We start from the raw sequence: 23564 nt of genomic DNA on the forward strand, positions 1-23564 counted from the left end.
GAGGTGCTCAAGGGATGAGGACCAGAAAGAGCGGTGGTCCTGGCTCTCTTCTCCCCTTGGCAGGCCCATGCCATCGGTAGACCAATTTGGGAAAAATGATGTTTGGGAGTGACAGTGGTTCTGGACCAAGAGGAAACAGGAGGTCTGGTTCCTAATCCTGGCTCTGCCATAGGCCGTGTGACCTCAGAGGTCATTTTGCTCTCTGCACTCAGTGCCCTCATCTGGTTGTCATGAGCACCCAAGGGGTTGCCTATAACCTCCCTGAGGGCGGAGACCATGCCGTGGTCACCAGTACATCCCCATGGACCGGGCACTTGCTAGGTGCTCCATAAATAATTACTTTTTAAATGAACCAATTAATAGATGAGATATGACTCTAAAACTATATACTCAGTACTGTCCATACAGAAGACACTTTCAGTTCAGCAGCATATTAGTAGTGTGGAGAGGCAGTGACATAGGACTAGAGACTTCCATTTTAAAGTAATGATACTTGACACATCGTGGGTGATTAAAAATGACTTTTGAAAGAACAAAATTGGGGCATGCCTGCACAGGAAGCTGTGATCTCACTCAGGCGGGAGGCTTATTAAGAAACGAAAGAACTCTGGATTCAGAATCAGAGGCTCTGGCCTTGGACCCAGCACTCAGATTGGAGGACTTGACTTTCTTCCATTTAAAATGATTGCCATCGCAACTGTCATCATAGCTGTTTTCATCTCACCGAGGTACTGGAAGGGTCAAAACTAAGAACCGTGTAAAAATGCTTTGAACCGCAAGGCTCTGTGTCGTTTTAAAGGGATGGCTGTTAACTTTTCTGAGGCATGCAAAGAGAAAGACAATTACGATGATCAATTTGGTTGGGAAACGAGACTGGTGAACCTCAAGAGGTTACTTTACCCAAGAGCCCCTACCTCCTGTTGGCTGGAGTTATCAACAGCACAGCTGGAAGCAGCTGCAGCTCTCGGACAAGATGGGGGTGAGCGAGCCATGTTCCCCTTCAGTTAACACATCATCGTCAGACAGCTGGGCAATAGCAGATGCTGACAACGTTGGGGAGTGAGGGGAACTCACATCTACATGGAGCCTACTAGGTCCAAGTGCTGTCCTTCTCATTTTACATCTTCACATCACTTCTAGAAGCAGATGATATCATATCCCTATTTGTAGCCCAGGAAATTGAGATGCGGAAGTTATGTACTTCCCTCAGGGTCATCAAATAGTTAAAGGATTAGGCCCTAGTCCCCTTTCCTTCCTTCCAGAAAAGGGGAGGTGGAACTGAGTCTGAGTTCAAGCTGGGCTAGGCTGAAGTATGAGGAACACTGCAATCTACTCAGGAGGAAGAGCTATGCAACACTTGGAGGCCCTTAAAAAATAATGAGGTTCCTAATTGCAGCTCCTTAAAAGCCCAGACCTATCTTTAGATCCAAGAGTTTATCTTTTGTTAAGCAAATCCAGGCCCAGCCAGGCAATTGCAAGAAGGGAAAATGACCAGAGGCCTTTCCAATAGGGGGCGGTAAAATATTCATTCTCTTAAATGGTACCTTCCTGTTCATGATGGACAGACAGGGAGATTGGAGGTCAGAACTGTTAGAACAAGTGTGATTTTTAGATAGTGACTTGAAGATGCATAGAATCTGATTGTGAGATTCAGCACCAGCATTTTCTGAGCTAAGGAGAGCCCCAGGATTAATCTATTCATTTACAGAGTCACACAGATGTGGGTATGAATGGGGAGTTTTACTTCTTGTAGTTCCACAACCCTGTGAGCCTCACTTTCCTCATCTGTAATGTGGGAATAATGGCTTAAGCCACATCAGGCTGCTGTGAGGGATATTAAGATACTGCATATAAACCCTCATTCACAGAACAGCCCACAATCAGCACTCAACAAAAGTTACCAAACACACACACACACACACACACACACACACACACACACACACACCATTCCTGTGCCTGAAAAACATGCTCCTCTGAAGAATTACAAGCCTATGATGAGGCAACTAGTTGCAAAGAGCAGAAAAGGGCATTGCCTGAGAGATCCCTCAGTTTTATTGACTCATTTTACAGATGAGTAAACTGAGGCCCAGAGGAGAAAAGGAACTTGACAAGGTACAGTAATGGATGAGTTGGTAGTACTGGTACTTAAGATCCTGAATTCACATATGATGGGCTCAGTGTGTGACCCAGATGAAGCCTCTTCTATACTTTCTCCTCATGAGCTTGTTTTTTTCTCATGCCAACATGTGCATTGGAGAGAAAGTATTCCCCAATTTTGTCATTGGGAAAGCTGAGTCTCTGAGAGGGCAAGTACCCTGCCCAGTACCACTCAGACAAAGGTTGTTGGTGACAGAGCCATAACTAGTATCCAGTTCTCCACTTGCCTAAACCCCCTTCCCCTACACTCCCCACAGGGTACAACAGGAGTCCTGCCAACTACAACTAACTCTGAATTCAGAAACCTCTTATATTGAAGGGTCTATTATTTTAAAAGGTGCTCTCTACATTGTATATATGTACCACAGCTTTTTTATCCACTCATCTATTGATGGGAGTCTGGGTGAAAAGTGTGAAGGGGTTGACAAGTACAGACTGGTAGTTCCAGTATAGTCATGGGGATGTAAATTACAGCATAGCAAATACAGTCACTGATATTGGAATAACTATGCATGCCGACAGTGGGTGCTGGAAATATCAGGAGGAACACTTTGTAAAGTATTTGACTATCGAACCACTATGCTGTACACTTGAAACTAATACAGAATAATATTGAATATAAACTGCAATTAAAAATAAAAATTAAGAAAAGGAAAAAATGTGAAAAACAAAAGGTGCTCTCTCCTCAGAGGAATATTGGATCATGGTTCCTTTGGCCCCATATTCAGGTACTGCCAGGTTGTACTTGAATATCTGCCACTGAAGACAAAGATGCAACTTATCTGTTTGAAGACAGAAACTTTGTCAGTGATGATTTTAAACAAAACCTCCAAGTACAACCTCACACTTGGATCCAATCCAGACAGATCAGGTGGATATACATACAATGTGGGTGTCAGGGACACTGCCCCTCTGCACTGAAAAATCTGTGTATACCTTTTGACTCCCTGAAAACAGTTGTCCTTGGGTATTTATCAGGAATTGGTTCCAGGACACCACCCTCTCCCCCTCCCCCACTGGACACCAAAATTGGTGGATGCTAAGTCCCCTGTATAGAATGGCATAGATCAATGCATACAGTCAGCCCTCTGAATCTGCAGATTGCCAACCAAAAATCAAAAACAGAACAGGTATTTATTGAATGAAATCCACATATAAATAGACTCATGTAGTTTAAACCCATTGGTTCAAGGGTCGACAGTGCTTAGATTATTATTCCACAGGGCTGGTTAAAACTGAGCACTTGATGGAGCCAACATTATACTTTGGTCATTTAGAATTCCATGCATTTGATGCAAACTGAAAATCTGCTTTGTTTTTATTACACAAGTAATGTGCGCCCAAGGCAGAATAACAGACCACACAACTAAGTAAATTAAGAAAATTAAAATCACTTATGAAATACATTAAAATTGTTCCTACGTCTCTAATGTTTATATTCAAATGAGGACTGGAATTCTAATTAGTGAAAACTGGAGGTCGTCATATTTGTTTGATGTGTTGCTAGGCTGCAATTACTCAAACTCTTTGATGGAAATGCATGGGGAAGAGCACGAGCTTAGCCTTTCACATCCTTGCCTGGGTTTGATCTCAGGCCTAAATAACTGTACAACCCTGAGAAAGCTACTCAACTTCTCTTCTCCGAGTCTCAGCTTCCCCTTGTAAAAGTGGAATTCCAATGCCTACTTCATCGGATACTTGTGAGAATGAAATGGATTAAAAGTGGTTTTTCACGTAAGCAGACATTTAATTTAGAAAAATGGAATAGCTGATGTTTGAGTCAACTGAAAATAGTTAAGATCCATTAGAAGTTAAAACACTGTACCCAACTGGCCATTAACCACTCCATGATCAGGTATGAAAACTGCTGGTAAGTTGGAGGGAAGCCGAAAGCAGAGGTATCTTAACCAGCCTGGAATGACTGCGTGGAGTGTGTGCGGAGAGAGCCCTGGTCCTTCAGACCCTGCAGAACATCTACTGGTGATGGCGCAACGCTGAGAGAGAAGCGATTTTATACCTGATAAATGTTTTCTTCCGTTTCGGGATCACGGATTGGCTCGTGTCCAGCCTCAAACACAATGTACTATCATGCAGCGGCCAGAGAGGAAAGGTCAGAGGAAAAAGAAAGAGGGAAAAAAAGGCATTTGGAATTTAAGATACAAATCACAGTGAGCATTAAAGAAACGGGCACAAGAGAACACATCTTAGTGAGACCACTGAATTACTGAGGTACCGGTGGGCCTCGCATATTTCTGCCTTTTCTAAAGAAATCTGCAAATGGCTGGCAGTCAGTCCTTCGTGATGATTGCACGGGGCCCAGCAGCTCTTCTGGAGTCACAGCCTCCTCCCTCAGTGGCATTTGTCTCAGTACTGCCTGCCTGCATGGCATGCTGAGTGGGAATGACGTCTCCTGGGAATGTCTGGGTCCCAACTTTGTAAACTTTGGGTCACAGCAGTCGCCCCCCCCTTTGCTCAAGGCTCAGGTTCCTAAGTTAACTCTGAAGTGCTCATAAGCCCCAAATTCCCTCGTCCCATACATACCACCCGGATTTCATTCTCAGTTTTAAGCATTAGATATCAGATTGCCCATGTGCGTGTTTGGGACTCTAAAGGACAGGCCCATTTCTAAAGGCCAACATTCTTCATTCTCTGGAGCTGGTTAGCCAAGGACTGAGCTCGCATTATAAACAAATCCTCGCCTCAGCATTCACTGTAAAGCAAGGGCCATCATTAAGTGCATTTGACTTCTGTTAGTCTTATGTGCTAGATACTTCTTCCACTACAAGTTATCCATATTATGCTGCCTTTAAAAATCCATATTATCTTAATTTCAGCATAGCAGCTTTCTGTGTGAAAATATGCATTCACACCTATGTATGTGTGACACACACGTATCTAGAACCCACGTGCGTCCCAGTTAGAATACAAGTTTCAGGTTTTCTTTTATGTCCAGCAAGTACATCTTTGGGCTTCTTTCTCTCCTTGGGAATAAGCATTTGGGGTGAGGGGCGAAGGCCACCTCTTTCCTTTTCCCTGGACCTGTTTGAGCAGAGCACATACCTGAGCCCAAGAGAAGTCATGTCTCTACACACACCTGGGCTGCAACCCTGAAGAGCATGCAGAGAAAGCTGTGGGCTGCGATGTCTCTAGGATCTCCCATTCCCTCCTCACAACAGCCCCTGGGCACCAGCCAGCTCATCAGAGGGGCGGCCTGACTGATCAAGCTGGGAGAGACTTCCCACAGCCTTTCTGAAGCTTACAAACCCAGCCTTTGGGTTTGCATTCAAATGTCGTCAGAACGTTGGTCCCCATCTCCAGTTCTTGACTCAGAGAAACCACCTCATTATTCAGTCTCTCTCATGAACTCAGAATATTCAAGAGACTCATGAAGACATTCAGCTCCAGGATCAGACATTTACAGCTTGTGGAGGGGGCTGAGGCAAGGCAAGATGGGAAAGCACATCACCACACCCCGTGTCACTGATGCTGGTCACACTTCGGCTCCTTTTCATGGAAACTGGCTCCTGTGGGGGCTGGCAGCCCTCACCCTCAGAAACCACCTTGTCCCTGTCTAGGCTCCACAGGCAGCCGATGCTTCAGGTCTCGGATGCAGTGTCTATACCACAGGCCTAGCCATTCCGGACCCTAAAAACCCGTTTGGTTTCAGAAATTACCTGGTACACAGGATCTTCAACATCCTCTTCCAGAATTGTCTACGGCAGAGCGAGGGCAGGGAAGGTGAGAGCAGAGGACATAAGGAGAGATGTGAGACTGGATTCAGAAGTTACAGGACAGTAAAGAAGCCAGTTCTGCGTAGGATAGGCTGGGGGGCCATCAGGTAGAAAACACACAGAAAAAAAAACAACAAAACCCTTGCAGCCACCCCCACCCACTGTAACAACAGCAAGAGCAATTGTGTTTCTTTCCTTGTCCTCCCCTGATCTTCCTCTGGATTCAAGATTTCCCTTTCTCTTACATGTCTAGAATGTCAGAGAATAAGGGATCATTTCTCACAGCTCGCTTCTGAGCTAGTAATTTACACGACAGCCTTTCATCTGTATTGCTATTTGGAAGCAGGAAGAGAAGCCCTGACTGTCAGTTTTCACATCTATTTATTTTAAGCCCCAATCTTCCCCGGTACCGGGATAAACTCACAGCTATACCTGATACACAGCTTGTTCACACTGCTTATCCTTTTGTGCCTTTTTCTCCAACTCTTCTCTTTGCTTCAATTCGTAAATAAGTTGAAAGAGATCTCTCAAGTCCAGAATAACAGGTTCAGCCTGGAGTGGAAGGTGGTAAAACGCATTATTCATAAGGGGATGCGCCTGAGCTGCAAAGACCCACTTCTGTGTGCGCTGGCTACAACCCACAGCTCTTCCCTTTCCCATTAAACTGAAAGCATTCCATCTTTAATTAACTCTACCTTGTTTGTATTGGTTTAGTAAATTGCATCTAGGCTAAAGTTCATTTCTCCAACTAATTATATTTGTAAATTCATAATAATCACAGGCGTAAAAGGCAATGCTTTTATTTATTAGTAATTTCAGATACAATAAAATTAGGGTAGGCCTTATGCAAAGTGGCTATTTGTTTTCTCTTATTTTCTTTTTAAATGAGGCTATGAACACAAGGAAACTTATTTGTATACTGTGCCTCCAAAATAGTGAGTCCTTACGAAATACCCATTAGTAAAAACAACAACAAAACCGGATGGGCATGAGTGTGTTTTCCCGCTTCCAGGCTGTGTATCTTTTCTCGATGGGAGCCTGAGTACCGGCATCGCTGGGGCAAACATCACAGTGGGCTTCCAGAGAGCAGCAATGCGGAGAGCAGCAGTGCGACTGTCCCCTCAAGTCACAAGGGAAGGTGCCCTCTCTGGATGGGGTACTCACCGCCTGGGCTGTTTTTATGGCCACAAATCTGTGGTTCCCTTCCTTCCCACACACGTAGCCAAAGGCCCGGTGGTCTGTGATGTCCTTTGCAATGTAGGAAATTTCGTGAACAGCATGGTGATGCTGAAGGGCCTGCGAGAGACAAAAGGAAGAGCATCTTTGAGGGGACTTTCCCTTCGAGCTGTTAATCAATGAGAGATGCATTTCGGCTACGTGTGAACAGGCCCGCAGGGCTTGGGAAAAGCTGTTTGGTCCAGATGGAAGGAAAGCGAGCTGTGCCTGCCCGTGAGAGAGGGAGGCTCCCCTCCAAGGTCTTAGTGCTGTGACCAGAGAGGTAAACAGGACTGCTCATACGCCGGCTGAGCGCCTGTGTGCCGGCTTCCTTCAGCCTGCCGAGCCAGTCAGCTCCACTCAGTGGCGGAGGTTTCTGCTACATCCTTCTTCCTGACACAGCCCAGCTCGAGTTCTGGCTCGATATGTAACACACTCACATACCAGGCGGAAGACCTACCCTGCACGGCCACAGGGGCACCATTCACAATCATAGAACCGTGCCTTTGCATGGCTACGATGTTCTCACAGATGGTGACTGATTGTCTTGAGGAACAAACCCCTTTCTCTAACTTGTCCAAAATCACCATCTAGGCTAGACGTGGGGTCCTCCATATCTCAGGCTGTTCACGAATTGGTCCCCCTCTCTCTGCCTGTTCTTTTATCCACTGGTTCGAATCTTATTCCTCTTTCAAAGGCCATTTGAAATAGCACCACCTCTTGACACCTCCCCTGAGCGAGGCTCGCCCTCCCTCTCCCTGCAGGAGTAACTCCTCCCTTCTGTGTTTCCATGGAATGTCAGTCCCAGTGATGGTGAAACTCCTGATGGACTCTTCACATACAGCTCCCCAGGGGCCTGCTTCCCAAGACCTTCTTCTCTGACATATTTGCCTGGTCCCTTGCCTGTCTTCCCCACCAGGTCTGTCTTCCTCATCTCTGTCACCCCAGAACCTTGCACTGTGCCTGTCCCAAGTTGTTGAATAAGGTAAACTGGGATAGCTGGTCAGTAATTTGAAAATCTTTTGAGACTGACCTCCCTGCCTTGATTGTCTAAGCTTCAACAAATAATGTTCACCATCCTGTTGGTGATAGTGACTTTACAACCATTTGCCTATTAAGTGTACCTAAAAAAATACTCATTAAGCAGTACTCTGTGTACAGGGTTATGTATGCACCTGCTTAAGATCCTTATAACTTGAAGGGCCTTTTCATCATGCTGGCTATTAAGAAGCTTGAATTCTAGCCACTGTGTGGACATAAGGCACTCACTATATGGGCCTCAGTGCATTCCTCTATCAAATGAGATGTTTGTATCAGATCAGTGACTCCTAATCCAAAGTCCTGGACCTACTGGGTCATTAAAGGTAATAAAAAGAACTCCCAAGCAATTTTAAACATCTAAAAAACCTAAACAGAAATGAATAATTATTCCAGGTAAGACTGCACATTTCATTGTGCATGCAAATGAAAATGCCAAGTTTATTTGGGATTGTACCAGGTAGCTGTGCTCCTTAGCTAATCTTAGAGCAGATTCTCATTGGAAATTCATTATGGGTTCAAATAATTCAAATAGGAAAGTGAATGACTATCAATGCATTCTATTTTTTGGGGGGGAACACAAATCTTCCTCCTTACTGAGCCCATGGAGGAAGACATGGCACACAATGGGAACTATGTCATGAAAACATCGGGAACCACTGGACTAGATGTTCTCTAAGGTCTTGTTCTATTTCCCTGGATCCGTGAGCCATCAGAACCTCACAGCACACAACCAGCCTCTGAGGACAGTGGACATCTGCTTCTCATGCCAGTCATCACCTTAGTTCTGGACCACTGGCCCAGGTCTTCCAAAACATCTCTTCCCAGGCTGGTGCCACCTTTCCAGGCTTCTGACTGTGAATCGTCCCTGCAGAATCTGCTGCCACACCTTACCCTTCCCGATTCTGACCATGCACTAACCTCTGTACTCCCCTTGCGAGGCTCCCTTCAGCATCATACCCTGTCCAGGTTGCCCACTGCCCACTGGACTTCATGCCTGGAGGGTGTTGTCAGTGCCCAGTATCCCTAGCCACTATAGTGGACCTCACTGTATAATTCCAGTGGATTTCAACAAAAACAAGGTTGGTGAAGAAAGAAGTGTTTGTTAGGAGAATAATCAGAATCCATTCATCCTTGTTTTATTAAGAGCACATATTTAGCCAGCAGAAGAAAACTGCTCAAAAAGCGGTAGCTTTTTCATGGTGTTAATGATGTAAAATTGATGAGACTTATATTCACACTATGTGGGGGTATTGATTTATAGGCTTTTGTGAGCGCCAATGGTAGGCAGCAGGGGAAGTGGGAGACAAAGACTTTCTCCTCTCCCTTTCCTGAAAGTAGTCCTCTCTCTGCATAATGTGGAGGATGTTATCCACGTCTCCTATTAAATCAAAGTTTGACGACAGTAGCTTATTGATTGCCAAGTGGAATATTGCTCTAAAATTAAACCGCGATTAGAAGTCTTCCTGGTGGAATTAGATTTGGCGATGATTGTGCAATAGTAACATATCACCTAAGATGCAAGGCAGCAGACAGAGATGATGTAATTTACCTGAGAATCCTCATTAAGTGTTTTAAAATCAAAACATTTTTAATGCCTGATGATACCTCATATTGCCTTGCAAAGTGTAGCTGCGTGTGTGCATAAAGTGCTTGAAGATATTTGTAACATTGTCTTTTTCCACAGTTAATTTTATGACATGTTAAAAAGGAATGCTCAGAAAGTAGCTCATTCATTTGGAAACTAAGAGTCCGTGAGGGGATGTGTCTCCACTTTCCACAACCTTAACCGTGCAGATATAATATAGACACTTGGAAATACAAATACATTAGAATCCTGCTAATCCCACAGTCGTATTATCGCATTCATCTTGGCAACTCAGAGGATCTTGCAAATACTTGTTCATTGAGCCTCAAAATTGCTTCGGGTCTTCCAGTAGATTTTAGCAGCACAATCAAAGACAGTCGGAGCCTTAAACATCATCTACTTCAACTCTGAGTTTATTCATAAAAGAACTGAGAGAATTCTGGCAGGCCCAGTACTAAAACCAGGTCCTATTCTCCCTACTCAGGATGACAAAGAATGAAGAAAAGGAAACAAGATTACATAGAATCAAGGCCTTCTTTCTTAGACTCCCGGCTCCCTAGTCAGGTCAAGGGCACACGCCTCGGCTGCAGGCTTGGTCCCCGGCCCTGGTCGAGGTGCATGTGAGAGGCAACCAGTTGATGTGTCTCTCTCACAAAACCATGACCCCTGACAAACTGGGATGAAAAAGGGATTGATTGCTGGATAGGGAAGCACAGCTGAGGCTGTTCTGGATTTCAGCAGGTATCTGAGGTCAGAGAAGGTCATAAATCAGGTCTGAGTAAAGGCCAGCTATAAGGATCTTAAAGAAAAAGGACAAGCCAGCATGATCTGGAAGTGGCTCTTGGAAGCCCGGCCCTCCGTGAGCAGATGAGGTGAGGGAGAGAAGCATTGCTTCATCCCAGGTTTCCGTGGGGAGTTCCTGGGACCTCATGGGTTGTTCTGGAAGTATCTGAAATTCCCGGGCTTGAGGGGAATGGGGAGGATTCTGGTCATCCTTCTTCCACATCTCTTTTGAAAACACAATTTTTGTTTTGGAAAAACTTAGTCTAGATATTAAAGCACTGCCAAAAATCAAAGCCAGTTTCAGGTTTTAAAAATAGAGGCTTTACCCTGGCTGGTGTGGCTAAGTTGGTTGGGTATTGCCCCATGAACCAAAAGGCTGCTGGTTCGATTCCCAGTCAGGGCACAGGCCTGGGTTGCAGGCTCTATCCTTGCTAGGGGGAGTGCAGGAGGCAGCCAATTGATGTTTCGCTCTCATGTCAATGTTTCTCTCTCCCTCTCACTCTCCCTTCCTCTCTCTCTCTCTCTCTCTCAAAAATCAATAAAAATTCTTAACAAAAAAGAGTCTTCAAGAACACCCCATCTCTCTGCCACAGCTTTACTTACTCTTCCTGCTCAGAACCCTCTGCATTACTTTGTGGATGAAAATTGTTACTGAACAATTCCAAGGGCAATTCAGAGATCAAACTCCTCAATCCAGTCTGATCTTCCTTTTGTGAGTGAACTTCAGGGTAACCTTGGCTGCAGATAATCTAAAGAACTCATCGCTCCCACTTCAGGGTCTGTACTTTCCCTGTGCCATTGGTCACGCTGTGCCATTGGTCACGCTGATCTCGCTCTTCAGCCCTGACTCACACTTCATCGACTCCACATAACTACATCACATCTATGCTTCGAGGCCTGGCTCCCACATCCTGCTCATCCATGACTGTCCCATTCCCCTTAGTCGTAATACCTGTCTCTAGATCTCATTGCATTGCATTTGTTCTTCTATCTGGGATGCTTCATACTTCTTAATTTTGTTTCACATTTATCCATTCATCCAGTATTTCACACCATATGTATTTCTTGAGAAGCTGTTATGTTCCAGGCCTCATACTAAGTGCTACATCTATCCAGATGATTAAAATGGAGTCCCTCCCTCAAGGACCTAATAATCGCATAACACAGAGAAGCAAAGACACTACAGCAAGACAAGCTTTATAGTAAATGTGTGAGTAGGATGTTACTTGGGGTCAGAGTAGGAATGAGGAATGGCGTCAGAGAAGTTTTGACAAAGGAGCTGACCTTGAACCCAACATCAAAGGATAAAAGGGGAGCCCCCAGAAAATTAGGGGAAAGAGCATCCTAGGCAGAAAGAACTAAGCATGCAAAACCTCTAGGTCCCAAGAACATACTTTCTCTCCACTATGGGGATGTGAGCTCCTAAAAAGAAAGATTGATTTCTGGTCCTCCTCAATCTTATCCTAGCTCCTAATACTGTTCCTTTTGAACTATAAATGCTCGATAATGTTTGATAAATTTTTTAAAAAAAGAAGAAAGGAAGAACCAAGCATCTGAAGACATACATTGCACAAGGTAGTTGCTCAATAAATGTTCAATGAATGATTGAATCAGATTAATTCAAGACATTTCACACAGGATTCATTTTGTGAACAGAGGGTTTCGTATCTGATCATCACTAAATCTTTTTTTTTTCATTAGCATTTCCATGAGCCATTTACCAATGTTTAAATGAAGTATCAAATTGTTTGGAGGGTTACCATCTGACAGAATAAATTACAGAGAAGACTTAATTTGTACCATGGTTCAATACAGCCAATTAAATACAGTATGGATTAGAAAGTCATCAGCTCAGACTTCACCACTAGTTTTTTGTAAAGAATAAATTCTACTCCATTTAGCCTTCACATTTAGCCTTCATATTATTATTGTGTGTGTGTGTATGTATGTATGCATATGAGTAGGCAAAACTATTCACAGGAAAAATACCCACCAGGATTCCAGTGAGTTAAAAACAAAACAAAACAAAATAAAAAAGCAAGTATGCAGATAGACACAATAAAAACAGACATATAGAAAAATACACTCCTTCACATTATAGGCAATTACAGTAGTTAAAACCTCACAAGACAAAAGCTCATTATAAAGGCCTTTCTCTCTTCTAACATATTTTTGGATGTGTTTGCTGCATCACAGCGCCAATGAGGCTGGGAGGCAACCTCTGTACCAGCCCCAGACACCCCATCATCATATGCTATATGGAGAAGGTCAGAGTGAATTCTTCCCAGAGTTCCCATCCTAAGATCTTCCAGAAGTTTTACTCAAGAACTAGACTAAATTTCCAAATACCCTAGCCTCTAGCTGAGGAGGCAGTGTGATAACAGAAGAAAGAATATGGACTCTGGAACCAGAGAGAACACACTTCAAATCTAAGCTCTTTCCTTTATCAGATGTGTAGCATTGGGTACATCACTCTAACTTTTTGTACCTTATTTTCTCTCCTTTTATAATATAAAGAATGATATAGAACCTAAAAGGTTGTTGAAAATATTACACTGATTCATATAAACTATATCAGATATTAATGAAATGCCATCACCTTCCCCCCCAAAAAAAGAGAAAATAAAGGTTCCCACTCAGTGTAGACAAAAGTGTGGGGAAACAGGTATTTCCTTGGGCTCCTGGTTTTCTGTGTACAATGGGGATAATAGTAGTGCCTCTCTGTGGTCCTGTTAGGAGGATTAATGAGTGAGTATATGTAAATGGCCTGGAAGTGTGCAAAGCTCATAGTAAGAGCTATGTAAGTGTTGGCCATTATGGTGATTTTTGTTATTTGTTGAAGTGTGATTTAGTGCAACTTTTCTGGAGGGCAGACCGGCTGTATGTTTCAAAGCCTTGAAAACATGCATAAACTTTGACCCTATGAATCTTCTTGTAGAAATTCAATTATCTGTAAATAATGTAAGATGTGGGCAAAGATTTGGATGCAAGATATTCCCCGAAGTGCTATTAGACCAGTGAAAAATTAGAAATGCTGAACATTAACTGACTGGTTGAAGAAATTGCATTTCTCTATACGATGAAATAATACGCAGTCACTGAAAGTCATCTTCGGGACATAATTTATTTTTTGTGGTGGAAGTATAATCATAATATCTTGTTGAATGCATCAAAAGCATACCATAAAATAGTATATTTAATATACTCCTGTTTTTAAAAATAAAAGTATGCATTTCCATGTGTATGTGTTTGTGTGTGTGTATGAAAAATCTGGAAATGTATCCAATACAATCTTAACAAGGGTTCTTTCAAGTGGTGGATTACTACTGATTTTTAAAATCTTGCTTCTTGCTTATTTATAACTAGAGGCCAGGTGCACAAATTCGTGCACAGGTGGGGTTCCTTGGCCTGACTGGTGATGGCAATCGAGCCAATTGGGGCCGGCCAGGGTGAGGGACCACAGGAGGTTGGCTGACTCTGGGAGGTTGGCTTTGTGAGCGCAGTGACTGACCAACAGGGGGCATTGCCTGCGTTGAGAGTCTGCCCCCTGGTGGCCAGTGCATGTCATAGTGACCAGTTGACCTATCTATATATAGATTTTTAACAATTTTATACTGATTTATACTAACTATATAAAATACTAATATGTATTAAAATTCTAACAAATATTAAAGAAAAATGCACATATTTGAATTTGGTGAATTTAGTGTGCGCACCATCATTCATTTCTACAACCAGCCTTGAGCTTCCGCCCTTCTCACCCCCCCATAATCAAGTCTTGTCATTTTCACTCCCAAACACCTTTGACCTTGGCCATTCCTTTCTATCTCCACCACCAGACCTAGGTCATAGCCATGATTTCTGGCCTGGATTCACACAGTAGCCCCAGACCCTACTCATCCACTTTTTCTAATAGTTACACCAGAGTGTGAAGGGACTGAGGGAAAATCTGCCAGATTTAATTAGGTCAATCTCATAGGCTTAAACCATATTACAAGTTCCTCATTGCTTTTAGGGTAAAACCAAAAGTTTACCAAGCTATGGAAAATATAAAATAGGCAAAAACCTTTGCCAGGGCCCCTGCCTGACCTCTCGTGACCTGGCCTTGTTTTCCCCTATCTGGCCATTCTCCAGTTCCTCAAAAGCATCATACTTCCACCCCAGGTTTTTGCACATGCTAGTCCATCTGCCTGGAAAGCTCAGCTCCTTCTCCTTCAGACCTCAGGACAGATGTCTGTTCTCAAAAGTGCCCCTGAATTTCCTGCAGAGACCTGGTCCCCAAGCTGCAAGACCTCTCAGCTTTCTGGATTTCCCAAGTGGGCCACATACATAGAGTCAGTTCCAGGGCGGTGGCAGCAACAATATCTTTTTTTCTCATCTTCCTATCCTTAGTGCTTCTTGACATTTGGCCACAAGCATTTTCGCTACACAACTAATTGGCCAGAAGGAAATTTTGTCATTAAAGATAAAATAAAAAATAAAAGAGGAACATTAAAAATGACACAACAAAACAAACTATTAATAATGTGATTTAAAAACGACTATTGCAAAAAAAATCTTTAAGGTCTTTTGTTCATAGCATTATACATTTTTTTTGGACTTGATTCGTTTCTTTGTTCGGCAATGCACTTTCCCTTTTTTGCTTCAATTTCTTCCTTCATTAAGAGAGGTATCAGTTTCCAACTAAAAATATAATTAATGCTCTCACAGACTGTTGTAAATTAGTAGTTGCCTATTTTACGTTTTCTGTAGCTTGGTAAACTTTTGGTTTTAATGGGAAGGAGGGGATAATATGTTCACCAAAGGATTTGCAATCTGTGTTATCATTTTTAAGCTTAGTATGCAATCTGACTCAACATGTAGGCTTGCAATCTGGTTTACACATAGTTGTCATCATGCACTATTTTAAGACCACCACATCTCCTCGTCACCGTATAGCCCATTATGAAGGCTCAGCTTGATAAAATATAATGGAGACATGACACCAAACTGACAACCAGCTTACATACATTAAATCTGCCAAAAGCAAACCAAACTGTCAACCAGCTATCTTATATTTCATGGTGAATCATCTTATGGCCAATTAATTATACCACAAAAATGTTTGCAGTGAAAATGCAAAGATGTTTATAGCAAAGATGTTTGTGGCGAATATACTGGAGGCGATCCTGAACATTAAGTATGGTGCCTGACATACAGTAGGACTTCAGTACATATATATTTTTATTGTGGTGAAGATACATACGTTTACCATTTTAAGTTTATAGTTCTGTGGTATTAAGTAGATTCATATTGTTCTGCAACATCACCGCCATCTCTGTCCAGAACTTTCTCATCTTCCCCAACAGACCATCCACCATTAAACACTAACTCCCCTTCCCTCCTTTGCCCCCAACCCTGGCGACCACATTCTACTTTCTATCTCTTTGAGACTGCCATATTTAAATGAATATTTTGAATGAATGAATGTCAATAGGATCTTGAGTCCAAGTCTTCCCAGAAACACACCCCCCCAACCTCACTGACTCTTTGCTTATTTGTGCCTCTGTTTCCCTCTCCAGTCTTCCTTTCCTCAGCTGTGAAAATAAGGAGATTGGATCCAATAAATTCTCATGTCCTTGTTTGCTCTCGACACTTCTTTAAATCCTTTTTAAGTTTTATAACAAGATGACAGCTATAAAAGACAGCTTCTTAGTCACTCTCTACACACATGTCATAAACACACGGCACTAGAAGATGGGACTGAAGCCCTGACCTAAAAATAGAGAGATGAACCAGTTAACCAGCTGAGAGCATCCTAGACCCATGATTTGTGTTTAAATTTGTCTAACAGGCCAAGTGGAGCCAGGTGTGCTTCATCAATTAGCAATCACCAGAGTGACAACGAAGCAGATTTCAGTGCAGGAGATGTAAAAACCATGTTAAAAGAAAACAGGCTTCTATGTGAAACACTAATTTCCTAACACTGGAGTTCAATCCAAACTCCATGTCCCATGACCTACGATGTGGCTACAGCATAGCCACAGTTGGTGGTGGGCTGGCCTAGCTGTCTGTTCTCACTCCATTCTCATTCCTCCCCCAAAGCCCTTAGGTACAAGGGTACACTAGGCCCCAGAGATGGTTTAATATGCAGTTAGAGCTCTCAAAAGTCCACAGTGGTGTGTGTGTGTGTGTGTGTGTGTGTGTGTGTGTGTGAAGGCAGGCGGAGGGCTTCTTTTCTGCTACATACGCAGAGTAGTTTGTACATTGTGCTGTTTTGTCCCCACCTCCAAAGGCATGAAGTGTGATGGAAGGATCTGAATCTCAGCTTTGAGGCCATGGGCAAGTCACCTTATCTCACTGGGCCTTAGTTTTTTCACCTACAAAATGGGAACAGTCCCTCCCTTACAGAGATGTGAGGAAGATTACTTGACATGCCTAGCAGTGGATCTGGTAGATGGTAGGCTTTTAATACCTTGGATGTTGTCTCAGGCAACCTAGATTAAAATGATCAATGTAATGGCTACGTTACATAGTGTTCAATTGCCAAGCATGGTTCCCTCAGGTGAGGTCTTCCTTAGAGCGGACAGGATAATAGTTTAGGAGTAGCCAAAGGGTGGTGGGAAAGAGAAAGAGCTAAGAGTTCAAGAGAGAGTTTCAAACTTTATAGCCTCATCTAAGAACCTGGGCCTCCTGATCCAGAGAAATTTAACCCTGTAGTTTCCAGTTATATAAATCAGTGAATTCCTTCTGTTGTGTAAGACTGAGGTGAGTTTCATATTACTTGCAAACCAAGAGCTTTCCAAACAACACAATAATCATCATTATCCTTATTTTAGACAACAGAAGACAGTCTCAGAAAGAAGTGACTTGCCCAAGAGATATCAGGCTAACAAGGGCTTTCAGAAAGTCTCATCGACACGCAAGTCTATGCCTGGTTTATTGTTAGTAGTAATTAATATTGGAATTGAAATTTTGAATTTGCTTTGGGTACATATTAGCATAAAATAAATGCATAGTATTAGAAAGCAAGATTCTCAGTGCAAGAAAAATGATATGCAAATATAAAATTAAGAAATGACCTAATCATTTTACATTTTAATTGGAAATATCAATATGAACTCATGATTTGAAAACTATATTCCTAGCACTGTTCACAGGAAGTACCTAGAAACAATGAAACCCCAGCAGCAAGGAGCACACCTAACATGGCTATTTATTATCTAGCTGTCTATTCATTGATCACTTAACCTATCTAGAGAGAGAGTCGGAGAAAGCAAATATGGCAAAAGGTAAAGTTTTCTGTTTATTTAAATGTTTTCATAAAAATATGTTGGAGAAAAACATAAATCTTAGCATGCTCCCTTCTCTACCTCCCATTCCCTCTTCCTCTCTCTGAGAACAGGAGAAATCAAGGCACTGATCACTTCAAAGACTTAATTGCAAGTAGGATGCAGACAAAAGGCTTTTATCAATTCCATCAGGTAACCACTGGTCCAACACAGAAGGTCGTTTAGTGGCTTAGAAGTTCTTAAAGTTAGAGTTTTCTTTGTCCTTGCATTCCTATGGCATAAATAAACATCAACCAGTACTTTTCTATTTTCTACAACCACATTTTTAATAGTTCAGGTTGACTAAATGTGAGAAAAATTTACACTTCTGAAACTCTGGGGGGAAAAATATCCCAAACTTGGAAGATTCTACAAATATGCATAAGGATTCAGATTTTATTTTTATTATATTTAAAAGGGTATGATTCAGAGAGTGCTGACTATATGCTAGGCATCCTGCCAAGTCCTCTACATACAGAATCTCCATTTATTTCATTCACCCAACAGCCTTCCATGTCACTTCCCTGCTTGTACTGCTGAGGTAACAGCGAGGTTGAGTACTTGCCCAGGTCACACTGCTGATAAAAGGTAGACCCGGGGACGGCTGCAGACCCAGGCAGCCTCTGTGCACTTGAACACAATTTTGAATGTATCTTAACTGCCTATATTTTTCACTCTCCTCAAATTCTTATTTTTATTTCTGTTACTTCCCGCATGAAGAATCCTAATAACCATTGTAGGTGTTCAGTAATGTAACCAATGATTTCAACATTTTAGCTTATGGTGTAAAATTTCTACAGCAAGTAGGTAAATGAGTGTGAATGAATGGAAATGAAACAGCATGTTTTGCCACAAGTCACTGCAGAAATGAGGTGATTATATTTAATGGAAAATTACTTTCTGCATTGTAACCAGTCTGAAATTAACCTCCGCCTTGGTCACAGTGAAGCCTTGCATGCCAGACAGAAACTTACCAAAAAAATGAATGGACTAAAATGAAGCCAACAGGAAGAGCGCTGGATTAGAGGTGAGGAGGCTGGGATTCCAGGTCAAGCCGTCTTTATTTATAAATTAAGGTGGTAGTAAATATGGATTCTAAGATCCCTTTTTTATTAAAACACTTGGGTTCTAAGGAAACACATGACTGTGGATTAGACACAGGCCAGCATCTGAAATCCAGGTCTGTGCTATTTGTGTCACCTTAGACAAATCACTCAGCATCTCTGAACCTGGGTGTCCCATAAATACTCCATTTGATTGGAGTGAGAACTAAATAAAATCACGCTGCTAAAATTCTTAGTATCCTGCCTGGCACCTAGTGATGCTTAATAAACGGCAGTTCCTCTCCAGATCAAAGATTCTGTTATCTCAATTGTCAGTTATTTTTCCATGTTGAATGGTGCCCTCCCAAAATCTGTATGTTGAGGTCCTTAAAATCAGTACTTCAGAATGTGACCTTCCTTGGAAATAGGGATCTTATAGATTAACTAGCGGCCTGATGCACAAAATTCGTGCAAGGGGCTTGGCCCTCGCAGCCCCTCACAGCCTCGACCGGCCCTCACAGCCCTGGCTGCTTTGGCTGGCCCCAGCTTCGTTCAGAAGGTCATCCAGATGGTCGTCTGGAAGGATGTACGGACAGTCATTCAGCTGTTCAGTCTAATTAGCATATTAGCTCTTTATTATATAGGATTATTTAAAATTAGGTCACACTAGAATAGAGTGTGCCTCTAACCCAATAGGACTGGTGTCTTCATAGAAAGAGGAAATTGGACACAGCCACATGCACAAGGAGAATGCCTGGCAGATATGAAGGCCGAGATTGGGGTGATGTGTCTAGAGGTCAAGGAACACCAAAGATGGCCAGCAAACCACCAGACACCAGGAGAGAGGCATGGGACAGATCCCTCTCACTATCCTCAGAAGGCATCAACCTTGCCAGAACCTTCACCTCAGACTTCTTGCCTCTCAGGACTCTGAGACAATAAGCCACTCAGTTGTGATCATCTGTTATGGCCGTCTTAGGAAAGGAATGCAGTCATCTCCTTAGTTTCATCTCCAGATACCTTCATTTGAGGAGTTTGCCAAGAGAATACAGGGATGAAACAACAGATTCTTAGGTATCTAGTCTTGTCTCTACTCCCTCGGTGAGCCTTAATTTTCTTGTCTCTAAAATGAGGGGCAGGACTGGTCCCAGCCAGCTCTGCTCTGCTTTTCAATGCAGGACGGCAAACCCTTTAGTTTCCCTATTACCGTCGGACCTGGCTACTTAAATCAGAGGCTGTGTGTGTGCAGGGCTGTGCAATTTATAGCCACATCTATCCAATTACTTCCCATTTAGTGCTGTGCAGCATTTCCCCACATGCGCCGCCAGACCACTGGCATAGTGGGCTGAGCTCTCTGAGTATCAGGCTCAGTTGTTTTTCTTACACTAATTGGCCCCATGATTTGTTAGGTTGTTACCGTGGAAAACTAACTGTCAGTAAAAGAATTTAGCACAAAGTTGCCCCCTCATTGAAAATGTGCCAAACACCATCACCTTCAACTCACCTTAGGGTCTCAGAGGGAAACATTGGCATGAACTAATATATTCTAACCCCTCACTCTATCTTTTCCTTGTTAGAGGTGAGAAGACTGAGCCTCAGAGGGGTTAAGCAACGTGCCCCACCACTGTTTAATCAATGTGTTCGGAGCTGGTGCTAAACATCAGTGTGATTGCAAACTTCATGCCCATTTTTCTACATCAGATCATCTCCTTCAGGGCAGTGATGGCCAGGTTCTGCCCAGATCTCTGCTCATGTATCCCTCCTTCCCATACTTCCTGGAATATATTTTCATCTCTGTGCCAGACTCAGAGACAGCTGCACCCAGGGCACAGGTGAGGAGGTCTGGCTTAGTCGCTCAGTGCTTCCTACATAAAATACCACCAGCTATTGGCCTGGCTGTGACATGCCCCCAGACTCAATTCTAGTAACGGGGCTCCTCTGTGTCAGGCACTGTGGTGGGGGCTGGCAATACAACACTAGAGCTGGTCAGATCCTTGCCTGTAAGGAGCTCATATTCTCTATGGAGACAGGGGGTTAGGTGCCTTTGTTTACTATTTTCCAAGAAACTCATTCCCTTTCTCCCTACCACATATCACAGTCTGTAATTATCCCTTCTCTTGCATGAACTCCCTGGTTAATATCTGTCTCCTCCATCAGTCTGCGGAGACTAGGAAAGAAATCCCTTGCCCGTTCCTGGCTCACCACTGCTTCCCCAGCACCAGCACAGTGACAGACACTGTGGGGCTCAGTGATGATTTGTGGAATGAATAAGTGAATATTGTGCTCAGGCTATACCAAAGGTAAGAACAGGGTAGGCATGGAGGCCTGAGTGGACTCAATTCATAGGACTTGACCAGGTAAAAATTAGAGGCCATGGGGGTAGTAGGAATCAAGACACCTCACCCAGAGGCATAACAAAGACATGGGAAGCTATAGAATAGCATTTTATAGATTGGTAACTGCAATCAGATTGGGATTACTGGACCATAACACGCTAGGCAGAAAGTGGCAGTGAGAAGGCAGGCAGGGGCGAGGGATGCAGGATTTTTAAGGCCTGGTTAGAAAATTGGGGTGGTGCCCTGACCGGTGTGGCTCAGTTGGTTGGAGCATTGTCCCATACACCAAAGGCTGGCAGGTTAGATTTCTGGTGAAGGCACACACCCAGGTTGTGGGTTCGATCCCAGGTCGGGATGCATACAGGAGGCAACTGATCAATGTTTCTCTCTCACATTAATGTTTCTCTCTCTCTCTCTCTCTCTCTCTCTCTCTCTCAAAATCAATTTTAAAATATTAGGGTGGTGGTGAAATTGGCTAGCTCCTTTGTACTCCACTCTGCTGTTATTCTCAGCTGCAGTAGAGCCTTTCAACAGGCTGCAGAGGGCCCCATCTCCCAGTCTCCATGGGAGGTTGGATGAACATCAGTTGGTAAACCCATGTGAGTTTAATGTGGACTAACCTCACCTGCCCACCTTTTCTAATTTTTCTAAACTGCTCTGCACAAGTCTGGGCTGTCTGCACAAGCTCCCACTATTCCCTCTCCCTCATTTTCCCATTTATGCAGTCCTGCTGCATAAATCCTACTGGAGCTCAGCTCTTTCCCCTACTGTCAGTTAAATAAAATCGGTTTCCACCACTTTAATGTCCAGCTGTGTTTGTCCCTGACAGCATACCAGCAATGCAATCTCTACTATAGTAAGGCCCAAGCTCTGAGCCTTTAGGCACCACCTCAGCTGTTAGGACCCCGGAAGGGGAGGCAGTCTGGGAGTCCCAGAGGGAGTATGGACAGTGCTTAAGAGCACAGGTGCAAAGCCCGGCTCCTCCATCACAAGCTGTGACATCTGGGCTCGTCACTTCCCCTTCCTGTGACTTTGCTTTCTCACCTGTATAATGGAAATCACTGTGTCCATCTCACGAGAGTGCTTATGAGAATTATATGAGTGAATACATGGTGCCCAGAGCACAGGAAGTGCGTAATAAATGTGATATTCTCATCTCCAAGTCACTCAAAGCACAGCCTATGAAGTACCACCTTTTCTGTTTATGCAACATATAAGTCCTCCCCTAACACATGTCCTGGGGCACAGTCAGCACTTAACTAATATCTGTTGAGCCAATAACTTAATGTTAGAAATGCTCACCTAGGCTGTTATTATTCACTCCCACGTGCTTGTCCCAGAACTGGGCTGTGACTGCTAGGTATGGCACCCTTGAGTGCACCTGCCCACGGTACGGAGTTGCACATTCTATAACACGAGGCAGATGAGGATGTGAGTGAGTCCTCGTGATGCCCAGAGTGAGACCATGAGTGGACGGGACCAGAAATCCTGGAAGCTCTGGACTGGACTGAGCAGAAGAACTGGGCTTGAGCCTGATACATTCCATCCTTCCTTTGTGTATCAGAATGGAACAAGGGGACAACGTGATAGGAGTTGTCAAGTTTTGAAATGAATAATAAGATGTATTTGGAGTGAGGCACATAAAAGAGATGAGCTAAAAATACAGCGGCTCCCGGAGCATCTGGGAAGCAGAAGGATTAGCTGAGCGCCTGCAACTGCAGCAGAACAAAGGCGCCTGCTGAAGGGACGGTCTCCCGCATCGGTGCACCTGCGAGCAGGTGAGCGAAAGGAGGACACCGGGGTTTCTTCCTAATGCCCTCTCCCCACTTCAGGACATGCATTCCAACCAATAGGCAGCCCGGGGTTTTCATCATGGGATACAATAGGAAATATCCAGGGGCTTGGGAGGGGGCGTTCCGGAGCACCTCCCATGTGCCTGATGCTCAGCTTGCCTTATGGGATCAAACTTGCTTCTCATTACAAGCCAGTGAGGAAGGCGTCATGATCACTTATTTGACAGAGAGGAGCAGTGAGGTTCAGAGAGGTGATGTTGCAGGCCTAGTTCAAATAGCACTGACCAACAGGGGGCAGATGCTCCTACCAGTAGGTTACCTTGCTGCTGGGGTCTGGCCAATTGGGACTGAGTAAGACAGGCCAGACACACCCTAGAGCCCTCCCATGGTCCCTCCCTGGCTGTCCAACCTCCTGCGTCCCTCCCTGGCCCCGATCGTGCACCAGTGGGGTCCCTCGCCTGGCCTATGCCCTCTCACATCCGGGACCCCTCGGGGGATGTTGGAGAGCCAGTTTTGGCCCGATCCCACAGGCCAGGCCGAGGGACCCCACTGGTGCACGAATTCATG

General features: G+C 43.8%; 1 protein-coding gene across 7 annotated transcripts in view; it reads right to left on the reverse strand.

Annotated features, from left to right (window-relative positions):
- DAB1 (DAB1, reelin adaptor protein) overlaps positions 1-23564 on the reverse strand; it is a 253512-nt gene that overhangs the window by 58018 nt on the left and 171930 nt on the right. For 4 of the 7 annotated variants that reach the window (XM_023759971.1, XM_023759970.1, XM_023759968.1 and 1 more), the window contains exons 4-7: positions 7056-7187; positions 6324-6443; positions 5835-5873; positions 4178-4243 (exon numbers count right to left, since the gene is read on the reverse strand). In XM_023759971.1, the coding sequence (XP_023615739.1) occupies positions 4178-4243; positions 5835-5873; positions 6324-6443; positions 7056-7187 (357 nt within the window). The remainder of the gene's footprint in view (positions 1-4177; positions 4244-5834; positions 5874-6323; positions 6444-7055; positions 7188-23564) is intronic. The other 3 variants (XM_023759973.1, XM_023759972.1, XM_023759969.1) reach the window with 2 other exon arrangements.

This window comes from Myotis lucifugus, unplaced genomic scaffold (genome assembly GCF_000147115.1).
Source record: "Myotis lucifugus unplaced genomic scaffold, Myoluc2.0 scaffold_168, whole genome shotgun sequence".
In the NCBI taxonomy this organism is placed as follows: Eukaryota; Metazoa; Chordata; class Mammalia; order Chiroptera; family Vespertilionidae; genus Myotis; species Myotis lucifugus.